This window comes from Mus caroli, unplaced genomic scaffold (genome assembly GCF_978045245.1).
Source record: "Mus caroli unplaced genomic scaffold, Mus_caroli_1 scaffold_11, whole genome shotgun sequence".
In the NCBI taxonomy this organism is placed as follows: Eukaryota; Metazoa; Chordata; class Mammalia; order Rodentia; family Muridae; genus Mus; species Mus caroli.
The window spans coordinates 42752026-42776698 of record NW_028227266.1 but is presented as its reverse complement, the minus strand read 5'-3'; the positions used below and the strand labels follow the sequence as shown (position 1 = coordinate 42776698).

The 24673-nt window shown below is 46.9% G+C and overlaps 1 protein-coding gene across 8 annotated transcripts in view; it reads left to right on the top strand.

Annotated features, from left to right (window-relative positions):
• Nucleotides 1–15956: 15956 nt before the first annotated feature.
• The window catches only part of Kmt2a (lysine methyltransferase 2A), a 77290-nt gene continuing 68573 nt past the window's right edge, over nt 15957–24673 (top strand). For 7 of the 8 annotated variants that reach the window (XR_015048941.1, XM_085844597.1, XM_085844596.1 and 4 more), the window contains exon 1: nt 15957–16424. Coding sequence is in view for 7 of the 8 variants with exons in the window: in XM_085844597.1 (XP_085700723.1) it covers nt 15996–16424 (429 nt within the window). In the remaining variant the exon portion in view is untranslated. Of the gene's footprint in view, nt 16425–18467; nt 18567–24673 lie in introns of all 8 variants that reach the window. The other variant, XM_085844598.1, reaches the window with a different exon arrangement.

Genomic DNA, 24673 nt, shown 5'->3' with positions numbered 1-24673 from the left:
AGCTCCGTGTTTCCTATTTCTACGGGGCTTAAAGCCCAGTGGAAGAGATAGCAAAATAAGCAATCACAAGCCATACACAGTGCATGCTACGTCGAGGAGATCAACAACAGGAGTCTGCATTGCATGTGAGGGATGAACACCCAGGAGAGGCTGAGGAAGGCTGAGGTGTAGAAGCTAGAAGTCAGTCAAGGGGATACTAAGGGGTAATGAACGTATTAGACAGCAGGGATGGGCACTGAAGCAGGGTCAGATGGGAGAATCTGAACAGCAAGGCAGGGAGGACCACAGGGATGGATGTGTCATGGAGACAAAGGGCAAAAGAGACTTACATTAAATGATGAAGCATTTTAAAGATGCTAAGGAGAGTAAAGTGTTTGAAAGAGGCAAGAACTGCGGCCAGATTTCCATCTTCGGAAGCTCGATATCAGAGCAATTCTGAGCAACACTGTGGAGGGTGATGGTAGTGCAGGGCGGGGTGCCTAGGAGAGGAACAGCAGAGACAAATTAGAGCAAAGAAGCATTCAGTTTAGGGACAAACTGGAGAAGGTGCTCCACAAAGTACTGGGTAGGTGTGTCTGAAACTCAGAATGGCGTTTAGTGCTAGTATGTCATCTGGGGGAGTGGGTGGGACTGCTTGGGAAGAAATGCAAAGCCAAGTGAGTCCAGGGTTTGTTTATTGCTGTATCCCCAGCACCTGAAGCCTCCCTGGCAGTAGGAAGCATTTGGGGTTTGAATAAATGACTAAGATAATGAAAATAGAGGCAGTCTAAGAACATGGCTCTGAGAAACCACCATTTAGAGATGCAAAGAGGCTAGTGCAAGGGTTTCAGATCCAAGGAAGTGAAGGCTGAGTTCAATCCCCAGGACCCATATGGTGGAATCAATTCCCACAGGGTTGTCCTCTAACCAATATGCGCACGTGCACACACAACAATAAAAATGTAATTAAAAATAAAGAGAAGGAAATCACTGTTGTTTGAGCTGGCCATGGTAGACTACATTATAATCTTGGGAAGCTGAGACAAAATGACTGTAAATCCAAGGACATTCTTGGCTACATAGCAAGTACCAGGTCAGCCAAGGCTCTGAGGCCCCATCTCTAAAGACCCAGGTAAATACAATAATACAATAGAAAAGAAAACCCTGGTGTCTGGTGGTCATAGTCTCAGCAGAGGTGGCAGTGGCTATGGCTGGGAAGTATTTGGAAGGCTGTGACAGAGCAGAGGCTGTGAATTACAGCCCACTGTTTCCAGGAACTTGATCGTATCTTCATCTTTCCTCTTTGTTTTTGTTTCCTGTTTATTTTTTATTTTTTTGATTTTGAGATAGAGTCTTGCTCTGTATCTCAAGCTGGCTTTGAACTCATTATGTAACCTATCCTGGTCTCAAATTCCTGATCCTCCTTTCCAGCGCTGGATGACAGATGTGTTATCATCATGTCTGGTCCTCGCTTTTTCTTCAGTTTTTCTCCTCAAGTTTGGAGTTAGGCTTAACTCTCTTGTCTTTAAGTTTCTATTCAAAAAATGTTCTCTTCATTCTCATACTAATGTTCTGTCTTTTCTCTGTTAGTAAATGATAGTGTATAAAGATATCATAAGCCAGGCGAGGTGACACACGCCTTTAATCCCAGCACTCAGGAGGCAGAGGCAGGTGAGTTTCTGAGTTTGAGGCCAGCCTGGTCTACAAAGTGAGTTCCAGGACAGCCAGGGCTACACAGAGAAACCCTCTCTCTCTCTCTCTCTCTCTCTCTCTCTCACACACACACACACACACACCGATGTCAATTTATTTGCTTTTTAAAGATGCCTGAGCCTTTGTATTTATTTTATGTATAGGAGTTTTGCCTGCATGTACCGAGATGAACCATATAGATGCCTGGTGCCCACGAAGGCCAGAAGAGAGACCCAGATCCTCTGCAAGAGCAGCAAGTTTTCTTAACCAATGAGCCATCCCTCCAGCTCACTTACTCATTCTGTTATCTGTTCATCTCTGGTTCTACTCTTCCTCTCACTCCCTATATTTAATACTTCAGCAAGACTCACTCTAACTTCAAGGGCCTCCTGAATCCGGAGCTAGTGAGATAGCTCAGAGGTAAAGGCGCTTGGTGCGTTTTGCCTGATGACCTGGGATCTAAACCCTCGGACTCATATGGTGGCAACAAAAGGACTGAGTCCTCTAAGTTCTCATCTGACCTCCTCAAGCACGTGGTATGGCATGAACATACATGGATAAATAAATACATTAATTTTAAATTAATAAAACAGGGATGGCTGGTGAGATGGCTCAGTGGGTAAGAGCACCCAACTGCTCTTCCAAAGGTCCGGAGTTCAAATCCCAGCAACCACATGGTGGCTCACAACCATCCGTAACAAGATCTGACTCCCTCTTCTGGTGTGTCTGAAGACAGCTATAGTGTACTTACATATAATAAATAAATAAATCTTTAAAAAAAAAAACAGGGATGGAGAACTATTTTTGTGTTTTTGTTTTTGCTGTGTGGTTTTTTGTATTGAAGTCTTTTGTGTTCCTGAAGATGTCGGGAGTCATATCCAGCATCTGACACATGTTAGGCAAATACTTTACCACTAAGCCACACCCACCCACTTTCTTGATTCTTTTGTTTTTAGATTTTGCGTGTTGCATGTGTGCCTATTTGTTTGTATGTGTCTGCACAGACACCTGGAATCCAGAGGACAATCAGGTGCACTTCCTTAGGTAGCTAGAATCAAGTAGGCAGCTTGGCTCTAGAGATTGAACTCAGGTCCTTGAAGCTTATGTGACAAGCACTTTACCTGCGCTTCCATTTTTGTTTGTTTGTTTTGTTGTTGTTGTTGTTGTTGTTTTTGGAGTGTTTTTGGAGACAGGACCTTATTATATAACCTCGGGTCATCTGAAACTGAATATGCAGAGCAGTGTTGTGTAACAGTTTTCTTTGAGATTGAAACATTCCATCCTACAGGGAAGCTCTTTAAATAGGTAAACAACCTAAAGTAGTTTCAGGAAGTCCCTGAAACTGACCAGATTCACTAGGTCTGGTCCTGCCAGAGTAAGCTATAAAAGTTGAAGAGTCTGACATGAAGCTGAGCTTCAAAGAAGTCTCTCAGATAAACTGAGCTGCAAAGAAGGCTCTGAGGCCAGATCAACTACCCAGAAGAAGCAGCGACCAGCTGAGCTGCCTGGAAGAGGTGAAGACCAAAAGAGGCACCTAGAAAGAACACCCTCTAAACTGTTGAGCTGCCTGTAGGCTGTGGGTGTGCTCCAGGCTCCCAGATTTTGCTAGCTGTCACCCATGCTGCAGCAGGCTTGGGTGATGCAGCTGTCTGTTGAGGTTTGGTCTTTTGCTATGTATTGTAATACTAAATACTGGCCCCTATGGCCTGGTTGCCCTCAGTGATGAAAGAATCTGCCCATACACAAGTAATGCTATGTAATCTTGTCCCCTAAGTTATTCTTGATTGGTGAATACAGATGCCTACAGCCTACAGCTGGCAAAAGAGAGATAGGTGTGGTTTGGGTTCTGGGCTTGGGATCAGAGGAGGGACCATGAGGGAGCGGGAAGAAGGTGATAGAGGAGAGATGCCATGGGGTAGGTGAGCTATGAAAACTTGGCTGGCCAATTGGAGTTAAGAGCACCCCAGATGGAACATATCAAGTTATAACTCGGGATTATTGATAGGGAAGGAGACATAATAGCACAGTGGGTAGATATCTGCACAATGTTAGTGCTGATTAAGACTTATTATAAATATAAAAGTTGTGTGTCTTTTATCTGGGAACCGAATGATCAAAGGTGGGGTAGAACCCCTCCTATCTGAGATTAAATATTAAATACAACAGATTGGTGCCCATTTATTTTCCTATAAGTAATCCAAATAAAACTCATTGATTGACAAGTTGACTTTTGTGGTATATATCTACACTTAGGTCTGTTGTGGGCTACCTATCTGGCGTGAGAGGATGTGAGTCTCCCCAGGAGAAGTTCTGTCACATAACAGTCAGGCTGGTCTCTAAATTAAGGCTCTCCTTGTACCTCTACTTACTAAGTTCTGAGTTCACTGGTGTGTGCCACCAGGCCCAGTTTATCTCAGTGCTGAGGACTGAGCCCAGGGCTTCACTGTGCTAGGGAAGCACCTGGCCAACAGAAGGTTTCTCTAGCCCCTCTTTTGCCTGTTCTTGACAGCAGCCAGAATGATCCTTCAAATGCTGAGTCATAGCTGATCAACCTTCTCCTCAAAACTACACACCCTGGGCCTTGTACACGTGCTGGTTTGTGTTGGAATCCTCTTCTCTTTTTATTAAAGATTTATTTACTTTTTATTTATTTAAATTTATTTATTTATTTATTTATTTATTTATTTATTTATTTATTGGGTTTTCGAGACAGGGTTTCTCTATATAGCCCTGGCTGTCCTGGAACTCACTTTGTAGACCCGGATGGCCTCGAACTCAGAAACCCGCCTGCCTCTGCCTCCCGAGTGCTGGGATTAAAGGCGTGCACCACCACACCCGGCTTACTTTTTATTTATATGAGTACACTGCAGCTGTCTTCAGATACACACTAGAAGAGTGCATCAGATCCCGTTACATATGGTTGTGAGCCACCATGTGGTTGTTAGGAATAGAACTCAGGGCCTCTGGAAGAGCAGTCAGTGCTCTTAACCGCTGAGCCATCTCTGCAGTCTGGAATCCTCTTCTCTTAAAGCATCACTTGACTCAACTCTTCCTTTGCCCAAAGCCTGGCTATCCTTTCCAATGACTGTGGCACCTTGGCTTCTGCCAGCTCTCTAGTGTCTTTATCTCACCAACATAGCCCTCCTCTATAGCTGCTGACCTGTCTAGTTATTGCTTGCTTCCCTCCACTAGTCTGTGAACACTGGGAAGCAGACCTTCCAAGAACACCTCGCCTGGAGGAGCAGAGATAAAGATAACCAAGAAGCTATTCCTGCCCTTGAGGAACCCACTCTGGTGAGTCATGCGACCTAACAAGTAATTAGAATGGAAAGGCTTAAAGCATTTGGAAGCCAGAGGCCGAGACTCTAGGGAAAGGGGCTGTTTGAGATGACAGTTACTGATCTCTGCAGCCTGGGTAGTAGTTAAAGCCATGAGATCATCAGAAGAGAATGTAAGAAATGACAGGCACTCAGAGCCACCTGTGTCTAAGAGTGAAGGACAGAGAAATGGGCCCGGGTAGAACTATCTAGAAGATGGAGAAGAGACAGCTGAGCACAGCCACCCCTGACCAAGCGGCTAGATGGCCTTTTGGGAGCTGACTTTTTTATTTGTTCCAAGACTGGGTCTTGTAGCCCACCCAGGCTGGCCTAGAATTTGATGTTTCCTTGGCTGTCCTCAAACTTTTGGTCTTCCTGCCTCAGCATCCTGAATGCTAGGTTATAGGTGTCTGCCATCACAGTGAGCTAAACGGGCTCTATAAAATCTACTAACAGAGTTGGGGAAAGGTCAGTGCTAAAGCTATTGCCTAGTGTGCACATGGTCCTGGCTCATCAACAAAACCCAAAACCCTACCAAAAAATATACATCAAGGAGTCCCAACATTTCCTATGACAGTTATTACTATGAACATGTTATATAAAGCCATATATTAATTCTCATAAGAACCTAGGATTAGGTACTAAGATGACCTGGTTGCTTAGCAAAGGAGACCAGCTCACCTTCCCAAGTATATGCATCTACTAAGAAAATAAAAATCTGCTAGCAAGCCATGGTGTCATTTGTATTCCCAGCCCTTGGAGTCTGAGGCAGAAGGATCTTGAGTTTTTAGCTAGCCTGGAATATATAGGGAGTCCTTGTCTCAAACAGGAAAAATAAAACAAAACAGATTTGAACCCAGGCAATTTGAGCATGTAATGTTTTTGTTTGTTTGTTTGTTTTTTGTTTTGTTTTTGGGTTTTTGGTTTTTCGAGACAGGGTTTCTCTGTGTAGTCCTGGCTGTCCTGGAACTTACTCTGTAGACCAGGCTGGCCTTGAACTCAGAAATCCACTTGCCTCTGCCTCCCAAGTGCTGGGATTACAGGCATGTGCCACTACTGCCCGGCTGTTTGTTTGTTTTTTAACATTCTATTTATTTATTATTTTTTCAAGACAGGGTTTCTCTGTGTACCCCTGGCTAACCTGGAACTCACTTGGTAGACCAGGTCAACCTCAAACTCAAAGATCTGCCTTCCTCTGCCTCCCGAATGCAACAGCGTGTACTCATAACGCCATCTCTCCGTGATTTTTACCTATTTCACTAAACACCTATTGAGGGTCATGTCCTTGTTGTAACCTCTGAGTACAGCAGCTGGAAGCCCAGACCATCCATTCATGGAATTCCTCTCCTTAAGAGACGCTGACATTAAAGGAAGAAAATTCAGTCAGGTGAGATGACTCAGCGGAAGGACACCTGCTGTCAAGCCTGACAGCCAGGATCCCTGGGACCCACACGATGGGCGGAGATAACTGACTCCAGAAAGTTGTCCCTCTGACTTCTGCAGAAGCACATAATTTTAAAAAAATGTAATAAAAAAGTTTAAAATAAGCAAATCCATGGTGATAAGTGGAAAAAAAAATCAGCAGGCAGGTCTGTTGGTAGAGTGCTTGTGTGGCAGGCGTGAGGCCCTGAGAGGGACCCCCAGCACTGAGGAAAAACAGGGGTGGAGGTGTTCCCTGTAAGGAAGAGAGAGATGGAGACACATTTAGGAAAAAGAGATATGTCAAACTTTGTGGTGAGTAGGGAGAGACCTTGAAGGGGAAGGAGAGGGAGAGGACCTGCAGCAGGGGAATGTGAATTCTCAGTGGCCTGCCTTCTAGAAATAAGGCAGCATGATGAGAGCATTAGGGAGGGGATGGAGGCGGAAAGATCAGAACATTCAGGATCATCCTCCAAACCATAGTGAGACAGAGGCTAGCCTGGGCTATTTAAGCCTCAATTAGAAAGAGAAGGAGGAGGGGCACTGGAGAAAGAGCTAAGCAGTAAAGAAGCCTGGCTGCTTGCTCTTCCAGAGGACCTGGGTTTGATCCCAAGCATCCACATGCTGGCTCACAACCCTCTATAACTCCAGCCTTCTCCTAGCCTCTGTGGGCCCCAGGCAAATACTTGTGCAGACATACATTCAGGCAAAACACCTGGATACATAACTATTTTAAAGACAGAGAGACTGAGGAAAAATGCAGAAGGGCAGGGGATACAGTTCAGCGCTACCACAAGAAGCCCTGATCAGTCTCTAGCACTGTAAAAGGAAAGGGGCGGGGAAGAAGCAGTACATGGTATCCTGAACGGTAATGGTGTCCACTGAGGAGGGGACAATGAGCAGAGATACAAAAGAAGTGTGACAGTGAGCCAAGGGGGCTTCCGGTGGAAGAACACTCTAAACAGGGGGACAAGCAAGAGCAAAAGCCTTAAGGTATAAGTGAGGCTGACTGTTCTTGGAACTACAAGGAAGTCAAGTCAATAGGGGCAGAAGGTAGAGCTCTGGAGAGGCGGGAGATAAGGTCAGGGAGATAAGGGCTTCTGAGTTGTCTGAGAAGAAAGGACCGAGTGAAAAGGTCTGTGTGCTATAGTCACATCAGTTTAAAAGACATATATGCCCAGCACTCTGGAGGAAAAGGCAGGTAGATCTCTGTGAGTCAGAGGGCAGCCTGTTCTACATTGAGAGACCTCGTCTCAAGAAAATTATTACAAACAAGTGCATATTCATATATATTTACATATACACACATATTTGCATACTTACACGTGCACATGCAGTGTTAGAGGGAGAGCAGGAGAATATAAACCTTCCAAGTTTATGCCCTCTAACAATATTGTAAAGCTTTACCTTGTATATCTCAGTACAAGGTTACAGTAACCAAAACTTAGCTTAAAAAAAAAAAAAACTCCGTTGGAGAGATGGCTCAGTGGTTAGGAACACTTCCTGTGTTTGTCCCAGCACCTCCATGGCAGCTCACAACTATCCTTAACTCCAGTTCCAGGGGGTCCAAAGTTCTCTCCTGAATTTCTCTAGAAACAGGCATTGACATGATGATGCATATACGTATATGCAGGCAGAACAGGCATGCACAAAAAATAAGTCTAAAATAATAAAATAAAATTTTAAATAAACTCTTGAGGGGCAGCAAGATGGTTCGGTAGGTAAAACCACTTGTTAAGCCAGATTGACAACTTCCCAGAGTTCCCTGTGGTGGAAAGAAGCAGTGATTGCTAGACATCACCTTTCTGACTTCCCATATGTGATATGGCAGTATGTGCCTGCACTCTCACACACCTGCGCACACATGCAATAAAAAACAAAACATAAAATAATCTCTAGGGCTAAGGATGTGGCTCAGTTGGTAGAGGGCTTACCTCTCATGCAGGAGGCCGTAGGTCCCATCTCTCAAACTACATAAACCAGGCATGGTAGGGTATGCTTATAATTCCAGCACTGGGGCGGGATTGGGAGTTTAGTATTAGCCTCAGTGACATGGAGTGTTAAAAGCCAAGCAGGACTGTATGAAACTCTGTCTCAAAAACAAAGGCAGAATGCTGGAGAGGTGGTTCAATGGTTAAGAGCACTGACTGCTCTTCCAGCGGTCCTGAGTTCAATTCCCAGCAACCACATGGTGGCTCACAGCTATCTGTAATAGGATCTGATGCCCTTTTCTGGTGTGTCAGAAGACAGCTACATTGTACTCATATACATAAAAAACAAACAAAAATAGCCCTCTTAGCCAGGTGTTTGGAGGCTCCAGCTAAAGCCCCTTTCTTTCCTGTTACAGGTATGCCTCCTGAAAAAGATGCTTCCTTTTGCTCCTTCCTGCCTTCGTCACCAAGTCTGTCTTGAGCCTTGACATCCCTTGCAGCTCCTCCTACAGACATCACTTGTGTCTGTTCTTGAATACAATAATTACTCATGGCTTTGTGGTGCAATGGGTGTGCATTGACTTTACAATAAGCCTTTGTTTCTTCCTTATTCTTATTACATCAAAAATATTTATTTTTATTTTATGTGTATGAGTATTTTCCCTGACTGTATATATGTGTACCATGTGCCTGGTGCTCTAGGAGATCAGGAGAAGGTGTCAGGACCCGTGGGACTGAGAAACCTTTGTGAGCTACTGTGTGGACTAGAACTCCTAAGGAGAATCCTCAGAGGATCCGCTTCAGCATCTCTCTAAGCCGTCTCTCCAGCATCTTATGATTATAGTTTAAATGTATGTGTAGGTGTGTGCACAGGTGTAGAGATCAGAGGATAACTTGGGGGAGCTGATTCTCTTCTCCAACTTTGTGGGTCCTGGGGATTGAACTCAGGGAATCAGGATTGACAGCAAGCAGTTTTGCCTGCTGAGCCATCTTGCTTGCTCCTCCCACTACCTCATGAACACTTTCCACCTCTAGACTTGTTCTCAGTTCCTCCTATGTCTCTTCCTGCACTTTCCTCTACCCTTTCTCTTCTTCATTGGTCCATTTCTTTCTCTGTCTCCTGTGACTGGGTATTTTGGGTTCGCTTGTGCAGCAGACCATACCCGGGCCAATCGAAAGTCACCATGACTGTGACTTAGAGACATCTAGAAAGAGAGAGAAAGAAATCACTCAAGTACAGAATTTCCATTGAGCATCTTCACAGTAAAACAGTCATAAGCAAATAATAGCTACTCATCACTTTTCTCTCCTTGAAAATGTGAACTTTGATCACTGGTATAAATTTCAAATGGAGATAGTTTGACCCTGCCAGACTAGCAGATGCGATTGCCCGGATCCTCTGATAATACATCTGATGGTCCATCTCCTTGGATGACAACACAGTTTGGTGGGTAAGTGCACTTGCTTCCAAGAAAGAGAAAATCAGTGCCCACAAGTCATCCTCTGATGTCCATATACATGGCACGGCATGTGCCAGCCCATTCACATGCATGCACACAAACACATACAAAATCTATTAATAGATGTTTTAAAAACACCTCAATAAGGAAGATGACATGTTAAAGCCCTTTAGAGTGAGTCCCCAAATCTACGAGTGTGGATGGGAAAAACCATATACTTAGGAGACATTCATTGGACTTTATTGACTCTGTTTGACACAGCAGATGGAAGTAGGATAAATACATGGTTCCTGATGTTAGAAAGTTTTGTCTCCCAAATCAGTTAGACCTTGACTTGGAGCTGACTTACCCTAAATGTACGCCGCAAAGCCAGCTGCCATCTCTGCTAGATTCCGTAAAACATTTCCAGTGATAAATACAATTAGCTATGCCGAGGTCTTTTTCAAGTTAAGAAGTAAAAACTCAATGAACATGGGGATTGCAACTATTTACTCTCCTCCTCCTCTTCCCCCTCCTTCTCCCCCTCCTTCTTCTTCTCCTCCTCCCCCCTCCTCTTTTAATTTTTTTTCTTTTAAAGCTCAGGATTCTAGCCTTGAACTCAATGTGCAGACCAGACTGGCTTCACACTCTCTACCCATCCACAGCCTCTACCTTCCTAGTGCTGGGAATTCAGGTGTGCACCATACGTCCAGGTTGAACTGTTACCTCTGCATTATAAGGGCACCTTTATTAAAGAAGTTATAGATTTAGCCCTTTCTTTTCAGAAGAAAGCAATCCCAGTGATTATGAACAGTCCCCTGTTCTGTGATGACCTGGATATTTAAATGACTCCACTAGCTTCTTGTTTTAGTTCAAAGACCTTTGGGTCTACTGTACTGATGCACCATGTCTATTCGGAGCTCTTTTTGGAGAATGGAAATTGCAAGCACCAAAAGTGAGAAAAACCTGGGTGAAACACTGGGAAAGTTGAAGCAGAAGTTTGAGGAGAGCCTGGATTGTATGAAACCCTGTCTCAAAACACAGAAAAAAGGAGAAATCTGGGTACGCGAGCTTGCATGCGTGCGTACGTGTGTGTGTGTGTGTGTGTGTGTGTGTGTGTGTGTGTTGGGGGGTGTTGTTTCCATTTGAATAAAAAAGAAGATGCTTAGACTATATACTTTAACCTTCATAGGAATCTTGTGGAGTTGCTATTAATATTCTTATTTTTGCAAATGAGGAAACAGGCATATGGCTAGGTACCTGCAAATCAAGCCTAGGCTGGTGATTCTGAACCCATGTTAGTCACACCATGATACTGATTTGCAGTGAGGAGTCCTCAGGGTAGAGAAAAAGAGAGTCAACACCTAGGAGTCCCTTTGAAAGACATGTAGGTTTACTCATTTTATGTGGGAGTGCTTGCTTGAATCTATGTATGTGTTATCACTTGCATGTCTGCTGTTCATGGAGGTCAGATGGGGCACTGCATCTCCTGGAGCTGGAGTTAGGGTGGCTGTGAGCTATCATGTGGATGCTGAGAATAGAACCCAGGTCCTCTGCAAAAGCAACAATTGCTCTTAAGCTGTGAGCCAACCTCTCTGGCCCCCTTTAAAGCCAAAATAATTTATGAGTTCACAGAAACAGGCAAAATTTGGAGTTTCCTTCCTGAAAGTTTCCTTCTCTCATTTGAAAAAAAAAAAGTAAAATATGTGCATTTTTATTAGGTTAGCAAAGATCAAGAAGAAGGTTAGGACAAAGCTTTCAGAGAAGTTATGGAGAAAGAGGCCCTCTTCAGAATTGCTGATGGGAATATGAATTACTAGGATAACCTTTACTAGGGACAATTTGGTAATAGCTGCCAAAAATCACAAATGTCCATACTTGGAGTTCAGCAACTGCACTTCTGGGACTTCATACTAAAGGTATATCACACAAAGTGGTGTCCAAGGCTGTGCACCGTGTTATTGTGTGAAATTGAATAGAATGGCCGGGCACGGTGACTCACACCTATAACATGAGCATTCAACAGAGGTAAGAGGATTGCCTCAAGTTTGAGGTCAGGGTCTGGGCTACAGAGTGAGTTGCAGGAGACCTTGGGCTACACTGTGAAACACTGCTTTGTTTTGTTTTGATGAGATGATGGCTCAGTGGTTAAGAGCACTGGCTGCTCTTCCAGAGGACCCAGGTTTGATTCCCAGCACCCACCCATATGTAAACTCTCAATCATTTATAACTCCAGTCTAGGGGGAATTCTGCATCTTCTTGCATCTTCTTCTGACCTCCACAGCTACTGCTTGTAGGTAGTGCATAGACATACATGCAGGCAAAACACCCACCCACATAAAGTAAAAATAAAAAGATGAAGAGGAGGAGGAGGAGGAGGAGGAGGAAGAGGAGCAAGAGGAGGAGGGAGAGGAGGAGGAACAGGCCAGTCAGTAGATTGAAAGCCATATACATTTCCAGCGCATGTTTAAAAACTGTCCCCAAGTTTTTAAACACCCCCAAGAGTAACAAAAACAATTTCCCAGTTTTATTAAGTGGAACCACTGAGATGGCATATAAGACTTGACAGTCTTGTATTTATGGACAAAGTTCTCTATGAACTCACTTGTTTAGATATAGGTCATCTTTGGAAGTATTAACGTAACATTTGCTACCATGAAGGGAAGACAGAGATTGATGTCAGCAACGTGCTATCGTGCTATCTCAGAACCAAGGCAGTGGGGTTTTCAATTTCATTAACATTCTAACCATATGATGCCAGACATGCCTGCGATTCCAGTACTCGGGGACAGAAGCAGGAGGACCTTTTTAAGTTTGAGGCTAGGTTGGTTTACATAGCTCAGGACTAAACCAGTTAGACTCCATCTCAAAAAAAAAAAAAAAAAAGAAAAAAGAAAAAAAAAGAAAGAAAGAAAAGGTGGGGTGTGTATGTTAGGGGACTGGAGAGAGAGTGCAGCAGCTAAGGGTGGGTGTGGCTCTTACAGCTCACTCAGGGCTGTTTCCCACCTGTGTCAGGTGGCGCCCAACTGCCTGTCACTCCAGTTCTAGAGGTTCTGATGTCCTCTCTTGTCCCCTGTGGTCACCTTGTGCTGTACATACAAACAAGGACACATAAATAAACACAAAGAATAGTTTTTTTTTTTTAAATAGGGAATGGGGATAGGGATGTAGAGAGCTTCTCATCTCGTAGTCACAAAACCCCGGGGCCTGATTGCCAGCAGTACATGAACACAGGCATGGTGGGACACACCTGTATTCCAAGCAGTCCAGAGGCAGAAAGTTCAGTGTCATCTTTGGCTGGGTAAGTTCAAGATCAGTCTCAAATAGCTAAGGCCATAGCTCCAAAGTAACTATTAAAAAAAATAGCCATATGACATATTGGTATTCAAGAGAAATGAGTTAAGATTTACAACCAAAAACTAAAGCACATGCACCTTACGGTACATGAGAAAGGTAAAAAAGAATCTCTCAGTGCCTCCCCCTCGGGGGGTGTGTGTGTCCCCTTAGGATCAAACCCAGGGCTTTCTTTCCAAACATTAGGCAAGCGCTCTCCCATTGAATGTCCCTCTGCCAAGATTGTCTTACTGGATTTTAGTGTTAGATCCCACTAAAGTTTCGGACCTATCCCTAAATATGTGGCCTAGGGCATTACTCTAAGACTCAGTTTCCCCACCTGTAAAATAAGGGTTATCTTCTATGATTAGTAAGAACTGAATGCACATAAAACATTTGGGAATCATAGAACGTACTCACTAAGAGCTAGTTATTTCTGCTCGAAAACATCCAGCCACAAACCAAATTCTGATCTATACCAGGTCGTTTTGCATCAGCCCCAGAGAGACCGACTAGATAATTTTCCAAGGAGTTCTCCCCGACTTCCCAGGCTCATGTCACATCCTGCAAATATTCTCCATTCTTGCTGCTGCCACCCACCCTGCAGACCTCCCACCTGTGCTAAATCAAGTGTGCTTGTAGGGAGAGGGTTACGCGGAATCTAACGGGTTTGTTTTCTCAAAGGTGGAGGGCGGGAAGAAATCCTGTTGACACAGTTATATAAAGCCTGTCACTCAGTCCCCTGCCTACTACCTCTGAAGGCCGTTATGCATATTAAAGAAGGGGGGCGGCAAATACAAAAGAAAAATAAACGAGAGAGAGTGAGAGAGGGAACAAATCAGGATGCTTGAGGGAATCCACGTGGTCGCCAATCTGTAACTGATCAGAGCAGCTATACTGAAGCAAAACCCCAGAGCCTAATGCAAAAATACATTGCAATAGAGAAACCGTCCACAATGGGGTGTGTTATGTCCTAAGCAGAGTCTTGGGGCTGCTGTTTAATACCCTTTCGCAGCTCCCATCCTCTCGGCGCCTAGTAAGCCACGAGAAGCAACAACGGAATCGGGTTGTGTGTGCGTAGTGTGAATGTGCGTTTTGCAAACCATCTGGGCTCCATCCTGCGTGGTTGGAACGATGATCGATCCCGGACGAGTTTGGGGAGTTAGGGCTTGACTATGTCTCCTCCCCTTCTCTGTTCCTTTCCTCGCTCCCCCCCACCTCCCCATTTTCTCCTCAGGCACAGACGTCTCTCCGTAGGAAGGACGTAGATTTTTCAGCACCAGGAGGCCGTGGACCTCTGGAGGCGTGCAGTACACCCTCCAGTGGGCTGGAGCTGGTTGCTACCTGCTTTACTAGGAACCACCCGGTCGTTCCCAAATCTGCCACCCCGGGAGGTCCTGGTTAGAGCAGCGCGGGGTACCGGTGCGGGAGACCTGGACGGCTGCATGACCTTCCTGCGAACTCCACCTCGGCTGGGGGTTGGGGGAGATGGAGGCTGCTCCGGGTCTGCAGGCAGTGTATCGATCCCTAAGCCTCAGCCAAGGCAAATTCTTCGGGCAGCAATCTCTCCCTCCCTCCTTGGCTTTTCCATCCCCGCAGGCTTCTAACGCCTCGCTGGAGGCGCCCTCTCCCATTTCCCCGCAATAAAGTAAATCCCGTGGATATTCACCCCACCATCAACCCCCGGCACTGCCCTATCCCTCTTCCCTCCCCCTCAGCTTGCTAACCATGAGTGCAGAGCTCGCCGGCGGCGGGCCCCTTCCATCCTGTGTATCATAATGCCCTACGCCAGGCTTCCCCCCCCCCCCCCCATCAGGCGAAATGTGCTGGCTAGCCCCCTCCCTCCGCGTGCATACATTAGGGTCTGCTTTGCATGCAGCGGCAGGCTGGAAGCGGAGGAAGAAGGGGCGGGGCGCCTTTGCCCGCCTCTTCCCTCCAGGCCCTGTCCGTTAGCCACCCAGTTTCAGCTCCGTTGTAACGCCAGGTCGTTTGAGGAGCGCACGCTGTGGCTCCAACGCCTGGACTGGGAAAATACACCCCAACTCCGGAGAAGGGCACGGAAGCCAGAAGCCCCTCACCTTCCTCCAGCGCACAGTGGAGCGAGGAGGTGGCAGAGGCCGACCACACGGTTGTGTGGATTTTGGAAAGAGCTCCAAGCGTGAAGATGGGAGGGGCTCCTTTTTTATTGGATTTTATTTTTTTAAGGCGCGTTCGCCGAGAGCCTTGCCATTTTTGCATAGAATCAATTGGGCGACGCTTGGGTTTTGCATGGAGTACAATGGAGCTTTCTGGATTCTAGAAGCGTTCTATAAGGGCTAAGCCCGCCGCTCTCCAAAGCGGAGGAGAAGGCTCGCTCCTCCGGGGACCCAGCAGCCGCGCCGCACTGGAAGCGGTTCTCCTGGGCCGCTCAAGTCCCTGCGCGTCCCGGGAACGTGTGTAATCGGCCTCTCGGCTCTCGGCTGCGGGCCACCCGCTCCCTCCGCCTCCATCCTCCCGCCGCCCTCGCCCCCTCCCCCCTCTCCCCGGAACCCGCCTCCGCTCCGGGCTCCAGGGCTTCCTTCCCCCCCCTCGTCTTCCCTGGCGCTGCCGCTCCCGGAGGGCGGGGCATGCACTTATCCAGGTTGCCGGGCCGGAGGAGCCGGGCCCGGGGCTCGGCATAGAGCAGCGGCCTCCGGGCGGCGGAGGCGGAGGCCAGGGGCTCATATGCAGATTGCAGGGCAGGCGGGCGCCACCCAGCGCTCGGCATAGCGGGCCGCGGGGTACGGCCATCTGGGCGGCGCCAGGCGGGTTAGGCAGGTTCCGGGGCCCGCCGCTCCCCCCCCTCCGCCTCCCCGCCCCCCTGTGTTGTCGCCTCTCCCTCTCGCTGCTTCACTTACGGGGCGAACATGGCGCACAGCTGTCGGTGGCGCTTCCCCGCCCGACCCGGGACCACCGGGGGCGGCGGCGGCGGGGGGCGCCGGGGCCTAGGGGGCGCCCCGCGGCAACGCGTCCCGGCCTTGCTGCTTCCCCCCGGGCCCCCGGCCGGCGGTGGCGGCCCCGGGGCGCCCCCCTCCCCCCCGGCGGTGGCGGCGGCGGCGGCGGCGGGAAGCAGCGGGGCTGGGGTTCCAGGGGGAGCGGCCGCCGCCTCAGCAGCCTCTTCGTCGTCCGCCTCGTCTTCGTCTTCGTCATCGTCCTCAGCCTCCTCAGGGCCGGCTCTGCTCCGGGTGGGCCCGGGATTCGACGCGGCGCTGCAGGTCTCGGCCGCCATCGGCACCAACCTGCGCCGGTTCCGGGCAGTGTTTGGGGAGAGCGGCGGGGGAGGCGGCAGCGGAGAGGTAAGGGGGCGAGGAACCCCAAGGTCCGGGGTCTCGACCCTCTGGAGAACCCCTCCCCTCCCCCATGCAGGTCTGAGGAGCATCCCAATTCTGGAAACATCCTGGGGTCCCTAACGCGGGGCAAATGGCCCTCCCATCTTAGGACCCCCGTTATGGGCTGCAGACCCCCCAGGCGCCCTTACCCGAGGGCTCAGACCCTTCTGGTTGAGGGCCTTTAGCCCCCGTCCCGCCTTCTTCCCCTGGACCCTTCCCCAAATCCCTTGGCACAGACCCCCTTGCGGGGGTTTCCCATCCCGGGACTGAACCCCTCCTCCCTTTCACAGATTACCTCATCCGAGCCAGATTCCTCCCTCCCTCTGCCAGAGACCTGATCCCGCCACATCTCCGCCTCCTTCCCTGGGCAGATGTGTTACTCCTAGGGCAGTCTTCCCCCTTGGACATCTCTCGGGTGGTGGCTTCATCCAGAGCCACGTTCTTATCCTGGCCCTTGGGAAATCCAGGTCCCTTCCTGCACCTTGCTTCTGAAAACCTGACCAACCCTCCCTCCCTCCCCAGCCAGGTCTTCACCTTGCCAGTCACTCCCCCTTGTCTCACCTCTACCACCTGCCCACTCCCACCTCCTGCACACCAGGCCTCCTCGTTCCGCCCTACCCCTCGGGGAAAGCTTTTTTTCTACCTAGTCGTTCTCATCTCTCCTGCGAAGATAACAGTGCTCTCCCCTGCGTTGTCTCTTTCCCCATCTTCCAGGGCTACGTTTCCTAGGCTGCTGGTGTCAGGGATTTACCTCCAACTCCACCCCTTTCCCTCCTTTAGAGGAAGGACCAGAGGTGTGTTCGAGGGAAAATGGTCCAGTGTCCCCCTAGGCTTGGAGCAGAGCTACTTTCTAGCATTCTCCTTGAGAGGAGCAGGGTTTCTCTCCAGCTCTTGAGAAAGGGGGCCCCCGGTGAGGGGTGATGTTTGTGGGGGGAACTAGGACTGCATCCTCCCAAGGGAAGCAGCTGCTCTCTTACCCCACCCACTGTGCCTGAGAGCTTGCAGCCTCTGGCCCTGGCTCCCTCCCGCCCTTCTCTTTTTTTCTCGTCATTTCATTATTGATCCACCTTTTCCTAGGCCAATCCTGGGTCTTGGAAGGGGGTGGAGGAAAGCCGGGTTGGGATGAGAGTAGATAAAAGGACAGTTTTGCCTTAGTGTGATGGCGTTGGTTGTTGATGCTTTGGGTTGGGAGAAAGAGGAGGATTATGAAGCCAAGTTAGTCTTTCTGCGATTCCTAGTGGGAGACTCAAGGTGGGCGAGGTAAAGGCTGAGAACCGGGATGCTCTGATGAACGGTATTCAGCCTTTTTCAGCGAAAAGGAAAGTTGCCATGGGAAGGGAAGTTGAGTTCAGGTTCAGTCAGTGTCGATGCGCATTTGTTTTCCATTGGATGCAGAAAGGGCAGTTTGAATCGCAGGGGAAGGGGGGGGGATGTGATGGGGGATTCTAGGAGGAGGAAGAGCAGCTGCCAGGGGCTGAAGTGAAGGGGGGTAGGGGTTTGCTGCTCTGGAGCGCTGTTGATTGAAACAGAAAGGGAAAGATAGCAACCAGCCGTTTCCTGCGTGCACTGCCGTTGGGGCACACAAAATATCCTGGGCAAACCCCTTGTGCCCCATTATGCCCCACATCCCTTTAGATTTAGCAAAGGCCTTGGACGAGGGGGGAATCCTAGGGACCCCTGCCTCTCCTTTCAAGGAGCTGGTCTTTTTTTTTTTTCTTTAAGTTTTTAGTCTTCCAGCCTCCTTTTAAAAATTGTTTCTAAGGCAGCTGGCTCAGGAGACTGACAACAACCGCCTCTGACAGAGTAAGGAGGACATGATGGGGGCGTGTTCCTTGCTATATAGCTTGCTAGCTCCAGCATCCTCTTTCCCTGCCTCTCTTCCCTCTGTCTCCACCCCCTTTTCCCAGCCTTCAGAAGGCAGCTGCAGTAAACAGGGTTGTTTGCGAGTATTGACTGGTTGCTGTAGATTATTGTTATGATTTTTGAAAGGCCAATTCTGTATTTTTTAAGCTGACAACACAGATCCCAGGTAGTTGGAGAACCAAAGGCCTCATACATGACATAAAGGCTAAGCCGGTCAGGTTACTTGCATGGAATTGGTGCTTAAATGTGAGTTGATTTTGCTTTTTTTTTTTCTTTAAAGGTACAGCAGCAAAACCAAACCAAACCACCACCTTACATCGACATATCATTCATCTGCATATTTTCAAAGCTGAGACTTGACTGGTTCTGTGTAGCATTCTGGTCCTGTGTCTGTCTGAGTAAACTAAGAAAGTCTGTTAGAAGTTGGTCTGCTTTAAGGGGATTCCTGAGCCGGCAGCATTCTGTTGCTTGGCATACTCATGCATTTTGTATTGAAGGACCATGTGTTCGAGTTCTAAATGTTCTTATCACATACTCAAAAGCAAAGCCGGCAGCTTCCAATCATAACTTTTCCAGAGACTGGTTAGGGAGAGAGAGAGGGACACCTGGATTCAGGGACCTAATGTCTGGGCATCAGAATATTTCATCTGTTGGCCTTTGACAGAGTACCAGTAAAGTTGTATTCAGGTACTAACAGTTTCTTCCCTGTTGGTGTTAGGAGAGGGTTGTGAGCTAGTTCTTTGGTTTGCCTTACTGGGAGTGAGGGGTGTAAAGCTTGGTCAGGAATTCCAGCTCCTACAAACGAGTGAGATCGAGTGTACTGGGGAGGTTGTCTCTTTAAAACCTGTGCTGGGTGGTAGTCACTGTTTTATCTCGAGCGGAGTGCTTGACTCCTTGCATCAGGTTCCAGTGTTACTATTTTTTTTTTCCTGAACTGGGCTTGAATGAGCTGTTGGTAAGCTTTCCGTCTGGTAGTTTGAAGCTGTCTAGCATGGGCCAAGAGTTATGTGTCATTCATGGTAAACCAGGGTGGCTTTCAGCAGAGAAGCCAAGTGTTTTGTGACATAGTCTTACACATCAGTGATAGTGTTCTACGGGACTTACTGCAGTCCGATACACTTACAGGATCCTAAAGGTTGCTGCTTAGAACTTGTTCATGCTTCTTAGGAAGTCTTGTCTGGCCTCTTGAAATGGTTACAGGACCCAGATGGATTCTAACCTCTTTAAATTGTGGTTTACTTTATGTGAATAATGACTCGGAGTTGCACATAATCAAAGCTAAGTTCTAACACTGCATGACGGCACTTCCAGATGCCCCTGTAGGAACCGTGCTGTCCACAGGAGGCCTGTCCTCCACTACCATTGGCTCTTTGCTCTCCTTGGATAGAAATCCCTCTGGTAACAACGACATGTGAGTCCTTGGGACTCCGTTCTGTTGTGATGAAGTGGTTTTCAAAATACATAGATGTTTGGGCGTTGTCCTGTGTGAGTTAGGAAGTGGATCTGAAGCCTTGCCTGTAGGACATAACACAAGTCCGAGTCCTGTGCTTTCTTTCCATGGTCTCCGTGATGTCAGCAGTAGCTGTCTCAGGTCCGTCTAAATAAACACAGCCAGGCAGCATCTTCTCTCGACTAGACTTTGTACTACCTTGACATAAATCTCAGAAGTCTTTTAGCAGCTCGCAGCCCTCATTGATTTCATATGCCTTTCCTAGCTCCTCTCAACACGTTAAAGGCGGTTTTCTCTTGATCTCAATGCTGTGCACTTTAATTCTATGTGATATTGAAGCGGAATTACAACATGGTGCATATTTGTTTTCATTTAAAGTTTCAGTGAAGCCCTGTGGCCTGGGGCAGGCTTTTAGATTGGGCTTAGAAAAGAGGGTAGTTCTCTATCTAGCTGGAAGGCAGCTGGAGAAGGTCTGTGATTTGTTTTTCCCTTACTAATTCTCGCCCCCCCCTCCCCCCGCCCCACTGTCTGCTAGCACGAACTGAACAGTTCAGATGTTTTGTTTGCTTGTTTTTGAGTCAGGGTCTTACTATGTAGACTAGGCTGGCCTTGAGTTTGTGGAGATCTGCCATTCATTATTTCCTGAGTGCTGGGATCAAAGGCATGTGCCACCACACCCAACTGGGAAGTTCACTTTTCACCTTAAATTTCTGATCTATAAATGAAGTTGTACTAAATAGCTCACAAACGTTTCTGTTAGATCATTTTACTCTCCTCCTCTTCTCCTTCTTGTTCTTTCTCTTCCTCTTCTTCCTCTTCCTCTACTTCTCATCATCATCATCACCATCACCATCATCATCACCATCATCAAGTCTGGTTCTTGCCCTATAGCCCTTGGCTGTTTTGGAATGCCTTATGAATGAAGGGCAGACTAGTCTTGGATTTGTCAGTCCTCTTGCCTTGGTGTCCCCCAAGTGGTGGGATCACAGGCATGTACCACCACACCTACACCAGAATTTCTTATTCTGAGTTTATTTCAAGAGCCAGAGTGAGACTCTTTGCTGCCTTTTAGTATCAGACTGTACACTTGCCCATTTCACTATCATTATTGTTAGGAGAAATTTCATCTTGGTGGGAAAGTTCTCATTATATGGAAAAACTGTAAGGGTTTTGCTGAGGTTGACAACAACCGTGGAGATTTCGTTGTGTTGGGATCTAGCTATGTTGTTTGTGGTGACCTTGAACTTCTAGGTTCAAGCAGTCCTGCCACTGCCTCTTAAATTACTCGGACGACAGACACCACCGTGTCTGACTTGAAGATCAACTTTGAAGTAAAATGCAGAGTACCTGTAGAACCCCGGTGTTATCTCCTTGTTTTCATGGCTGGAATTTTCTTACCTAAACAGAAACTATTTTCAGTGTGAATGATATGTATTTTGTTAAGTGTGTAAGTTCTTAAATGCAAGAAGACTGCAGATCATCAATGTATCTAGAAATCCAGAGCAATAATACCTCCTTTGAGTTAGTTGTCAGATCTCTCTCTCTCTCTCTCTCTCTCAGCCGTATACTATGTCTCCACTCTTTCCCAATTAAGCATCTCTGGGCACATGCTCCTGGAGGAAATGGTTCGTACTATAGTGAGCTCCCTTCTGACTTGAAGTTTGGAGAAGTGCTCCCATTTGGACTGCATTTCTCATCTCTGCTCACCTTGGAGCTGTCCTTCCAGAGAGCAGCTGTGCAGCCCGTGCCAGCCCTTACTCTGTGGCTGGAGGGGGTGGCAGCAGTACTTTTGCCTGCTCGGAGGCGTAACAGACTGCAACGCCTCTCTCTCTTTTGGAGACTCACTGTGTTTTAATTGTAGGTCTCCTAATTAAGATCTCTTTGTGCCTGCCCACATTCCTCTAGTGCTGGCACAGGGCATCAGCTCCCTTCTAGCACTTCACTGAAGGCCTTCAATCGGGCCTTTTGTGAGTGTCTTGTCTCCATTCTTCTGCAAGGTAGAGAGAGCCTAGTGGCCTGGGTTCTGAGGAAGGGGGAGCTTTGTGACTATCTCTGTCCTAGTGGGAACCTCTCTGAGGATTGCTGTGATGGACCCTTTTCTCTGTTTGCGTGTCATTTTCTGGGATTAGGAAAGGTTAAATTACTAATGAGTCTGGCATGATGCACCCACATTTCAACCTGATTCTTAACCCTCTAGGCACGAGTAGGAAGTAAATGCTAGAGTTCACTGGTATAAAGTACCGGTCTGTCTCATCAAGATTGGCTCATGAACTCTGAGGAATTAAGTGTGATCATGGATTAAATCGGAGACCTATGATTTTTTGTGGGCTGCTAAGTTGTAAGGAAAAATAATAAAATGAAACTACTGGTTGGCCCCAAATTGTACCAGATTTTGGAACAGATTGAGTAAAATAGCTTTGTTATTGGAATTAGCATTTTAAAAATTATATGTGTTGTATATGTACATGAAAGCCCATAGGAATATACATGTATACATGTTTTAGCATTTATGTGGAGGTCAGAGGATAACCTGTGGGACTTGATTCCTTTCCTCATGTGGGACCCAGGGATCAAACTCAGGTTTCCAGGTTTGGCACAGATTCCTTTACCTTCTGATCCATTTCATGGGCCTTGAATTATTATTATTATTTTTTTTTTCACTAAAATCGCTTGCTAATTGTAGGTGCCAGTATTTCTTGAGGTCAGGAACTAGCTGAGCTGAGCTTCAAGAATAGTTTTGCAATAAGCTAGAATAATTTCTGCAAAAGGTAGCTCAGCTTTGGTTTCCACTATACTGGTGCTCAAAATGTAGCCCGCCCTTTCTTAGGTCTCATGTAGCATGCTAGAGGACATGGGAAATCTTTATGAAGAAAAGGGATCTTAGCCCTTCACCTGGGCCCAGATGATTTCCCTGAACACATCTCTGCAAGGTGGGCAGACAGAGGGCCATTTTGTTCTTGCTGTTACTGTCTTTCCTTAGTGGTGAAGGCCCTAGAGGATCCTTTATGGCACGCTTTAAATAAGCTGCAGGCCTGTGCTCTTATACCTGAGTGGGTGGTTTTATGGCCTAATTCTCTAATTGCTGGCATTTATGACAGTGTGGATGCTACTGGCCCTGTGGCTGAGGTAGATTATACTGGGAATAGGGAGAGAGGGGGGGGCCCTTTGTTAGCTCTTCCTTTTCCTCTTCAGCAAGGTCTTTCAGAAGGCCCTGAGGAAAGACTCAGACACTAGAACTGAGAAAATGAATGGCTCCCCATAAAATGGTTCTTTATGTTTTAAAAGGGGAATGAGTTGCTTTTCTTGACCTATCCAAAGAAATCCATACCACCACTGTTAAATATTTCAGTGAGTTTTTTACCTTGTCAGGTTACACACCTCCTGGGAAGCCAACCATGAGGCTGAAGCCATTTTAAAGACCTGACTTGCAGTTGTAGACTTGGAGAAGAGTTCCCTTGCAGGGTTAACACATGGCGTCCTGGAGGCCTGGCTTGGTTTAACCTTCTACATTTAGAATATAGCAAGCACCCTATTAGATTTTAGTTTAACAGTGCTATCAATGTAGTAGTTAGTTGGCAGTTTTGTGCACAGCACATGAAAATTCCCCCTTCTTTGAAATGAGTAGTTGTTTTTCTATTTGACGAAGAGCCTGGAGGGATTTCCCCAGATGTATTACCTCTCATTCTTGCTGCAGCGAGACTGTATGAGGTATCAGGGGGTGGGGCTTAGCTCCCTGCTATTTGTTTCAGAATTGGAGTTCTTCCAGATATTTTATCTGTTTTCTTGCATCTCTGGTTTTTGTTTGTTGATGACTTTGGGCAGCCAGAACCTTTCTAACATCTGTACTGCCTGAGAGCTCTAGCCCTCACTGTCCACGGGCTGCAGTAGCATAGTCCCCTTCTCATTTGACTGCATCAAAGTAGCCATGGCTTTCTGACGCAAACAGGAGAGACCGTGAGTCGTGAGGAGTGCTTTTGGAGGGAATGTTTTCTTTGGGCTGGCTTCTGGACTTGTAAAAACTAGAGAAGTTAGCCACACATTCATAACAAATATCTCACTCCTAGAGCAATAAATATTGATAAGGTGCCTAAAATTAGCTTTTGTCCATTCATTAAAACAAACTAATTTTTAGATCAAACGCAGTACTGTCCCTAGATTATAAGCAGTAATTATAAGCAGTGAAATCTTGAGGCTAACAGCTCTTTAAGCTTGGTTAATGAGGAAATCCTTTTGTAATCTCTCTGGCTGCAGGTTTTTATTTGTGCATATATAAATGCCTTTACAAAGGGGATGGCAAATCTCATAGTCTAATCTGGACTAGTGTGAGATGATATAGCATAGTGATTAGGGGCTGATCGAACAGGGCTCTGGGTTTAGACTGCCTGGATTCAAATCTTAATTTAGCTCTGTATTAGCTGAATGACCTTGTAGAAAAGTTTAACTCCTTCAGGACTTAGTTTCTTCATTTGCAAATCAGGGGTAATCATGCTTCATATGACTATTTATTGTGAGGCTTAATTGAGACCGTGCATGCAAAGCACTTAGCACTCTGCTTAGCACATAGGGAGCCCTAGTTATTATTAGAATGAGAAATTGAACCAACAGGATGCCTGTGATCTTTTCATCATAACTGGATTGTTCTATTACTTTGTGGTATGTGTATATGTGTGCGCACACACAAACCTGTCTGAGTGCCCAGCCCTGACATGACAAACACTCTGTGTCCTGACTTCAGAATGTTACTGATTTTGCTTTGGGTTTCAAGTTACCTGTAAGCTAAGTGGAACCAAACCGAAGGACAGCTACCCATCTTGGTAACCGAAAGTATCATTGGTAGCCAAGGAAAACACAATCAGAGATAAGACCCAGAGAGAGGAGAAAGAGCAAGGGAGGTTGGCCCGAG